Source organism: Emiliania huxleyi, assembly GCF_000372725.1.
Source record: "Emiliania huxleyi CCMP1516 unplaced genomic scaffold EMIHUscaffold_47, whole genome shotgun sequence".
Taxonomy (NCBI): Eukaryota; Haptophyta; order Isochrysidales; family Noelaerhabdaceae; genus Emiliania; species Emiliania huxleyi.
Genome location: NW_005198467.1, coordinates 328,903 through 337,304, shown reverse-complemented (window position 1 = coordinate 337,304; position 8,402 = coordinate 328,903). Strand labels below are relative to the sequence as shown.

The 8,402-nt window shown below is 69.0% G+C and overlaps 2 protein-coding genes across 2 annotated transcripts in view; both read right to left on the bottom strand.

The window, feature by feature from the left end:
- The window catches only part of EMIHUDRAFT_66324 (hypothetical protein), a gene marked incomplete at both ends in the record, with an annotated part of 4,343 nt that extends 1,171 nt beyond the window's left edge, over window positions 1-3,172 (bottom strand). The window contains 10 exons of the mRNA XM_005768053.1: window positions 65-177; window positions 405-558; window positions 948-1,067; window positions 1,212-1,281; window positions 1,356-1,460; window positions 1,544-1,628; window positions 2,007-2,169; window positions 2,455-2,553; window positions 2,813-2,896; window positions 2,942-3,172. Coding sequence (XP_005768110.1) covers window positions 65-177; window positions 405-558; window positions 948-1,067; window positions 1,212-1,281; window positions 1,356-1,460; window positions 1,544-1,628; window positions 2,007-2,169; window positions 2,455-2,553; window positions 2,813-2,896; window positions 2,942-3,172 — 1,224 coding nt within the window. The remainder of the gene's footprint in view (window positions 1-64; window positions 178-404; window positions 559-947; window positions 1,068-1,211; window positions 1,282-1,355; window positions 1,461-1,543; window positions 1,629-2,006; window positions 2,170-2,454; window positions 2,554-2,812; window positions 2,897-2,941) is intronic.
- Window positions 3,173-4,957: 1,785 nt separating this feature from the next.
- EMIHUDRAFT_211251 (hypothetical protein) lies at window positions 4,958-6,460 on the bottom strand (the record flags this gene model as incomplete). The annotated part of the gene is made up of 4 exons (XM_005768052.1): window positions 4,958-4,990; window positions 5,082-5,162; window positions 5,452-5,766; window positions 6,422-6,460. 4 exons carry the CDS (start codon window positions 6,458-6,460, stop codon window positions 4,958-4,960), a joined length of 468 nt encoding a protein of 155 aa, XP_005768109.1.
- Between the last annotated feature and the right edge of the window lie 1,942 nt (window positions 6,461-8,402).

Below are 8,402 nucleotides of genomic sequence, written 5' to 3'. Positions count from 1 at the left end.
GGGGGGGGGGGGGGGGACCTTTGACGTCTTGAGGAACTCGAGGAGCGCCTACCGCACCGCCCACGGGACTGAACCCACACTGGGTTCGGTACTCTGGATGTGCGGTACGGAGCCCGAGCCGCGCCTCGAGCGAGCCGAGGGTCGACGCCATCGCGTAGACGCCGAGCCCGCCGTTCACTTCGGACGCCGCCTTAGCCAGCTTGTTGAGGTCGCCTATCCGACACGTCTCGGACATGTCGTGGACGTGCCGTGGACGTGTCGCCGCCTTGGCCGCAGCTCGTTGAGGTCGCCTAGGAATGACTTGGTACCGATCTGCACCTCCGTGCCGCCGCAGTGCCTCGGCCGGCTTTGTCTACAAGCTCGCCCATCGCGTCCTCCTTGAGCACCTACAGAAAAGAAAACACGGCTGGAAGAAAGAAAAGAAGACGCGCCCGTTGCGTCCTGCTTGAGCGCCTCGAGGTCGTACGGCACGTCCTTGAACGGGACGAGGCAGGCGGAGCCCGCCACGACGTTCTCGAGGTGGTTGGCGCAGATCTTGATGCCGGCGGCGCCGTCGATCTCCTGGTGGGCGAGGTGAGCCGAGGTGAGGCCGAGGTGAGCCGAGGTGGAGCCGAGGTGAGCCGAGGTGAGCCGAGGTGAGCCGAGGTGAGCCGAGGTGGAGCCGAGGTGAGCCGAGGTGAGCCGAGATGAGCCGAGGTGAGCCGAGGTGAGGCCGAGGTGAGCCGAGGTGAGCCGAAGTGAGCCGAAGTGAGCCGAAGTGAGCCGAGGTGGAGCCGAGGGGAGGCCGAGAGGAGCCGAGAGGAGCCGAGGTGAGCCGAGAGGAGCCAAGGTGGAGCCGAGGTGAGCCGAGGTGAGCCGAGAGGAGCCAAGGTGGAGCCGAGGTGAGCCGAGGGGAGCAGCCGGGAGGGGCGGTCGGGCTCCTGGTGGTGGAGGTAGTCGGCCTTGACGCGCAGCTCGCGCAGCGGGCGAGGCGTGAGCAGGTCGCGCACGCGCGTGACGACCGGCCCGCCAAAGCCGCACATGACGATCCGGTCCCCGCGCTTGAGAGTGCCGTTGGCGAGGATCACCTACGGGGGCACACGCCTCGGACGTGTCGTGGACGTGTCGTGGACGTGTCCGCCTGCAGCCGCGGCACACCTAAGGACATGTCTCGGACATGTCGTGGACGTGTCGTGGGCGTGTCCGCCCCGCGCCCCGTTTGCGAGGGTCACGTCGGCGGTCGCGCCGAGCCCCTCGATCACCTTGACCTCGAGTACGGTGCACTGCACCATCGGCGTCCACCTGTCGGGACGTGTCCTGGACGTGTCCCGGACGTGTCGCGGAGGTCGGCGCGGCACTTCGCCATCGGCGTCCACATGATGCGGTCCACAAACATCTTTTGCGTCATGCCCACGAGGTTCATCAGGATGTCGGCCACCCCTTCGCCCGTGTGTGCTGACGTCGGGACGAGGGAGATGTACCTAAAGCCGGTGATGAGTCAGGAGCCAATGAGGAGCAATGAGGAGCGGGTTGGCTTCCCGACGTCCGGACGAGGGTGGCGCACTCGCGCGGGTCCTTGTTGCGGTAGTAGAGCTGCGCGTTGAGGCCCTGCAGCGCGGCGGAGAGGGAGGCGGAGGAGTGAACAACGGCTCAGCTGCTCCGTTGCGGCGCCTGGGCCTCTGCTCGGCGATAGAGAGGTGGGGAGAGGTGGGGAGAGGTGGGGAGAGATGGGGAGAGATGGGGAGAGGTGGGGAGAGGTGGGAAGAGGTGGGGAGAGATGGGGAGAGATGGGGAGAGATGGGGATAGATGGGGAGAGATGGGGAGAGATGGGGAGAGATGGGGAGAGATGGGGAGAGATGGGGAGAGATGGGGAGAGATGGGGAGAGATGGGGAGGGATGGGGAGGGATGGGGAGAGATGGGGAGAGATGGGGAGAGATGGGGAGAGATGGGGAGAGATGGGGAGAGATGGGGAGAGGTGGGGAGAGATGGGGAGGGATGGGGAGGGATGGGGAGAGATGGGGAGACGGGGAGAGGTGGGGAGAGATTGCGTCTGGTCCTGCTCGGCGATGGAGAGCAGGATGGCGGAGGCGCGGCTCTCGAACTCGCGCTTGACGCCGTCGTCCTGCTCCTCGATCGCCTCGATGAAAGGCCGGTCCTTTGCCTCGCTCCAGCCGTAGAGCCGGTCCACCTAAGAGGCTGGCGCCTCACTGGTCGAGGGCCGGCCATGGGCCACTGCAGCTCGGCTGTGTGGCACGTGCGCTCCACCTGCGGCCCGCGGGAGGTGCGGGGAGATGTGGGGGAGATGCGGGGAGGTGTGGGGGAGATGTGGGGGAGATGCGGGGAGATGTGAGGGAGATGTGAGGGAGGTGTGGGGAGGTGTGGGGGAGATGTGGGGGAGATGTGGGGAGATGTGGGGAGAGGTGGGGAGAGGTGGGGGCAGAGATGGGGAGTCCGCCTTGTTGAGGGCGATGACGAAGGGCGTCTGCTTGGCGCGGAGCATGTTCATCGACTCGATGGTCTGCGGCTCGAGCCCGTGCATGATGTCGATCACCAGGATGGCGATGTCGCAGAGCTGTGGGGCGGGGAGGGGTGTGGAGAGGGAGGGGTGTGGAGAGGATGGCGATGTCGCAGAGCTGTGGGGCGGGGAGGGGTGTGGAGAGGGAGGGGTGTGGAGGGGATGGCGATGTCGCAGAGCTGTGGGGGCGGGGAGGGGTAGGACACGCGTGTTGCGCCGCGGCACCGCGTGTGAGGGCGCATGTGGTGGCGGGAGTGAACACGGAACATGGCACAAGGGTGGCGCGAGGGTAAAGGTGGGGGGGTGGGGGGGGCACCGAGGAGCCGCGCGAGCGCAGGTTCGAGAAGGACTCGTGGCCGGGCGTGTCGATGATGAGCAAGCCGGGCACGCGCACGGCCACCTTTGTTGCATTAGTAATCAATAAGAATGAATGTGCATTGATCACGCCGGGCTCGCGCGCGGTCGCCTTGTTCTTCGCCAGCAGCGAGCCCATCCGGTCGCAGAGCGTCTCGTTCGGGAAGAAGGAGGCGCCGATCTGCTGGGTGATGCCGCCCGCCTCGCCGTCCTGCACGTTTGTGCGCCGGATGTTGTCGAGCAGCTTGGTCTTGCCCGTGTCGACGTGGCCCATGATGCAGCAGATGGGCGAGCGCAGCCGGTCGGGTGTGCGAGCCGCCATCGCCGCCTTGGTGCGCGCCTGGGAGGTGGGGAGGTATGGGGAGATGTGGGGAGACATGCGTGTGTGCGTGAGCGTGTGTGCGTGCCTGTGGGAGTGCGTGCGTGTGCGTGTGCCAAGTCTCCCCATACCTCCTCCATACCTCCCCATACCTCCCCCATACCTCCCCCATACCTCCCCCATATCTCCCCCATATCTCCCGCACCTCGCGCTCAAGCCTCGCCGCCGCCTGCGGAGATGTGGGGAGATCTGAGGAGAGATGGGGAGAGATGGGGGAGGCAGCTCGAGCCTCGCCGCCGCCGCCGAGAGAGAGAGGGAGAGAGAGAGAGAGAGAGAGAGAGAGAGAGAGAGAGAGGGAGAGAGAGGGAGAGAGAGAGAGAGAGAGAGAGAGAGAGAGAGAGAGACAGACAGACAGACAGAGCGCGCCTTGCCCGCCTCGTCCTCGTCCTCGGACGAGTCGTCCCCGGACTCCTCCTCCTCCTCCCCCTCCTCCTCCTTGGGCGTAAAGTTGTACAGCCGGTCGAGCTTCTCGCGCGCCTGCCAGGAAACCTCTCGGAAGTGTCTCGGAGACGGTCTCGGACAGCGCAGCACTTCGGGCGGCCCCCCGCGCCGCGCGCTCCGCCTCCTCGCGAGCCTTGCGCGACTCCTCCTGCAGCGCCTCGAGCTTGGAGGACAGCCCGCCCGCCGGCGCCTAGCCGAAGTACCGCCGAAGTACAGCCGAGACAGAGCCGAGATGCAGCCGAGGTACAGCCAAGGTACAGCCGAGGTACAGCCGAGATGCAGCCGAGGTACAGCCGAGGTACAGCCGAGACAGAGCCGAGGTGCAGCCGAGACAGAGCCGAGGTGCAGCCGAGATGCAGCCCTCCCGCCGGCGCCTGCACAAACTCCTCCTCCTCGGAGTCGTCGCTCGGCGCGAGCCCCTTCGCCTGGATTCGAGTCGGTGCGTGTAGGGTATTGGGCGCGGGGACTAGGCGGGTACCATGTCGGTGTGTGGTAGCCCCGACGCCTCCAGTGCTGCGTCCACGTCCAGAGCGTCCCAGTCGTCCTCCTCCTCGCCCTCCGCCTCGTCCTCCTTCTCCGCCTCCGCCGCCGCCTCGGCCTCCTCCTCCGCCGCCTCCTCCGCCCCCCCGCCCCCCGCCCCTCCGCCCGGCGCGGCCTCGGCAGCGCCCTCCCCCTCCTCCGCCGCCGCCTTCTTCGGCGGCCGCTTCCGGCTCCCATACACCACGCGCTTCCGCTGCCCGCCCCCCTCCTCCGCCTCGGCGCTGCCGCCGCCGACGCCGGCCCTCCCCCCTAGCGACTCGAGGTACGCCTGCGCCTTCGCCGCCTTGTCACGCTCTGCCTGCCGCCCACACACGCGGCGGCTGTGAAGAGACGCCGCTCACACTCTCTCGGCCAGGCCGCCCCGAGGGCCGCCCGCTCCCGCGCTGAGCTGTGGTGAGCAGCCATGCCTCGGCTCTCTCTCGGCTCTCTCTCGGCTGCTCTCGGCTGTCGCTCGGCTGTCTCTCGGCTGTCTCTCGGCTGTCTCTCGGCTGCTCTCGGCTGTCGCTCGGCTGTCTCTCGGCTGTCGCTCGGCTGTCTCTCGGCTGTCGCTCGGCCTTGGTGAGGAGCTTGCCCTCGGCGCGCATCCGCTCACGCCGCTCCTTCTCTTTCTCGCGCGCGCGCCGGCGCCGCTCCTCCAGCTCGACCTGAGTAATTCGTTCATTCGTTCATTCGTTGATGAGGCGCGCCGGCGCCGCTCCTCGAGCTCAGACCTGAATACGGGTGAATGAAGGGTGGATGAGGGGTGAGTTAGGCGGCGGCGCCGCTCCTCAGTGAGAGTGCCTAGGAGGTGCCTAGGAGGTGTCTAGGAGGTGTCCGCAAGAAGTGTCTAGGAAGGGGCCTGTGCGTCCATCGCCGAGCGGAGCTCGGTGACGGCGTCTCCAATCTTGAGGATGCGGTCGTACTCGGAGTAGTCCGCCGCAGCCGCCGCCGACTTGGCGACCAGCTCGTCGATCTCGGCAGACACCTCGGGGGGGCGTGCCATGCGGCCGCGTTTCACGGGGGCGCGTATCGCGGGCGTCATCAGGCGTGTCGTGGACGTGTCATGGACGTGTCGTCGGACGTGGTGATGAACGTGTCGTGGTGGTCGGGGAGCGCCTCTGTCGATCTCGGCCCATCTCGGCCATCTCGGCCGTATCTCGGCTGTATCTCGGCTGCATCTCGGCTGCATCTCGGCACCTCCGCCGAATCGAGTTTGCGCAGCGCCTTGTCGCCGAGCCGCACCTATGGAAAAAGAAGTACACCTCCGAAACAGAAACTACGCCGACGTCCTCGAGCATGTCGCTGAACCGCACCACGGCCAGAGCCTTGTCGAGCCGCTGAGCCTCCTCGGCTAGCTCCTGAGCGAGCGTCATGGCGGCCTCCTCGCGCGCGCGCGCCTCCTGCGCCGCACGCAGCTTCTCCGCGATCGCACTCTTCGGCTTCTTCCCCTCGTCCTGCAGACAGGAAGGGGGCGGGCCGCCGGTCACGCCCGCCGCACGGCCTTCTCTCCGCGCACCCGCTTGCTGCGCCCGCGCCTTCTCGTCCCCCTTCTTCGCCTTGGCCTTGGCCTTCTTCTTCTGCGCCTTCGAGAGAGGCTTCCCGTCGCCGCCCTCGCCCCCCTCCTCGCCCTCGCCCTCGCCCTCGCCCCCGCCGCCGCCCTCGCCGCCGCCCTCCGCGCCGCCGCCCTCCGCGCCGCCGTCGCCGCCGCCCTCGCCGCCGCCGTCGCCGCCGTCGCCACCGCCCCCGTCGGCCTCGCCCTTCTTCTTCTTCTTCTTCTTCTTTGCGTCGGCGGCGCCGTCGTCGCCTCGCAGCGCCGCGTTCTCCGCCGCGAGACGATCGAGCATGGCCATCTCGTCGTCCTGTTCACAGCTGGAGGTGTGAAGAGACGCCGTTCACAGCCATGTCACGATCGAGCATCGCCATCTCGTCGTCCTCGTCGTCGCCCGCGTCCGCCTTCTCCTTCCCCTTCTTCTTCTTCTTGTCCTTCTTCCCCTTCTTCCCCCCTCCCGCGCCGAGCGCCCCCACACCGCCGCCGCCGCCGCCGTCCTCCTCGCCGTCCGCGGCCTCGTCCGCGCCGCTCACCCCCGCGCCCGAGCCGCCAGCGTCGGCGGAACCGCCCTCGGCGTCCGCCGCGGCCCGCTTCGACGCGATCGCCGCCTTGATGGCGTCTTCGTCGCGCGAGTCCTACGGCGACAGCGCTTGACCGCTCCCCCTCCGCTCTTCACGACTCACAGAGCGGCGGCCGCTGGGCGAGCCCTCCAGCTCGGCCATCCTCGGAAGTGTCTAGGAAGCGTCTAGGAGGTGTCTAGGAAGTGTCTAGGAAGTGTCTAGGAAGTGTCCTCCAGCTCGGCCATCCTCGCGGCGATCTCGGCTCATCTCTCGGCTACATCTCGGCTACATCTCGTCTATATCTCGTCCTCCAGCTCGGCCATCATCGCGGCGATCTCGGCTACATCTCGGCTACATCTCGGCTACATCTCGTCTATATCTCGTCCTCCAGCTCGGCCATCATCGCGGCGATCTCGGCATCGTCCGCCGCCGCGGCGGCCGGCGGTGCCGCCGCCGCAGCCTCCTCCGCCTCGAAGGGAGCCTTGCCCTTCTTCTTCTTCTTCTCCTTCTCCTCCCTCGCCGGCGCCGCCGCCGCCGGCGCCGCCGTAGCCTTGAAGCTGAAGCCGACCTCGTCGTCGTCGTCCTCCGACGCCGCCTCCTTCTTCTCCTTCTTCTTCTTCTTCGGCTTCGCCCCAAAGTCGAATGCGGCCTCCTCCTCCTCCGCCGCCGCCTCCGCCTTGGGCGCCTTCTTCTTCTTTGGCTTTGCGCCGAAGTCGAACTCCGCCTCGTCCTCCTCCGCATCCAAGGCCGGCGCAGCCTTGCCCTTCTTCTTCTTCGGCTTCCCTTCGAGCGCGCTCGCCTCCGCCTCAGCCGCCGCGCCTACTCTCGTCCCGCATCGGCTCACCTCGCCCCACCTCGCCCGGCCATTCCTCTGCGGCGGCAGCCGCGCCGGCGGCGGCGAGCTCCGCGGCGGCGGCGGCGAGGTCGGGCTGGTCGCGTTTGAAGAAGAAGAGGGGAAGCTCGTCGTCGGGCGGGAAAGAGAGCGCGCCAGGCCCGCGCCGCCGCTTCCGCGCCTCGCCGAACGCGTACGCGGGCAGCTCCACGCCAGCGGCGGGGTCGCGCGAGGGCAAGGCCTAGACACTTCCTAGACACGTCCTAGACACGTCCTAGACACGTCCTAGGTCGCGCGAGATGGCAAGGCCGGCAGCGCCGCGCCGGCCGCCACAGCGAGGAGCGCGGCGTGGCCGCGCTTGAGGGCAAGGGAGGGGTCGAGCAGCCTGGACGGCAGCGAGCCGGCGGCGGCGCGCAGCTGCTCTGCCGAGCCGAGGCTCGCCGCCGCCAGGCCGGGCGCGCGGAGCAGTGCCTCCGACGCCGGCAGGCCAGCCTGCAGGGGGCGGAGGGTGGAGGAGGGGGTGGTGGGGGCGGGGGCGGAGGAGGGGGAGGCGGAGGAGGGGGAGGCGGAGGAGGGGGAGGGGGAGAGGGGGGTGGAGAGAGAGCGGGGAGAGGGAGGGGGTGGGGAGGGAGGGGGGTGGAGAAGGAGGGGGCGGAGATGGAGGAGGGCGCCTGTGCGAGCCACGCCGCCGTGGCCGCTGGCTGCGCGGGCAGCGCAGACAACTGCCTGGCGAAGGCGAGCTCGGAGGCGACCAGCGCCGCGTGGCCGCGCTTGAAGCCGAGGCCCCTCAGCTCCGCCTGCGAGGGCGGCGCGGCGGCGAGAGCGGCGACGCCTCCGCCGCCGCACCTTGCACTCAGCTTGCGGCCGTACTCCGCCGCGGCCGCCTCCGGAACCTCGACACTGCTGAGCCACGACGCCAGATCGGTCGCGCCCGCCGTGTCGCCTCCCGCCGCCTCCTCCTCCTCCTCCTCCTCCTCCTCGTCGTCGCCCATCAGAGCCGCGGCGAAGGCGGAGCGGGCGGGAGGCGCCGCCGACTCCTCCTCCTCCTCCTCGTCGTCGTCGTCGTCGTCTGCCATCAAAGCCGCCGCCATCGCTGAGCGGGGCGCGGCCGCCGGCTCGTCCTCCTCCTCTTCGCTGCCCTCCGCCTCCCCCTCCGCCGCCTTTGGGGCGGGCGCCGCCGCCGCCGCCGCCGCCTCCACCGCCTTGAGAGCCTGCCGCGCGATCGTGCGACGGTGACCCTTTTTGACTGCGGCCGGCCAGTCGGCGTCAACC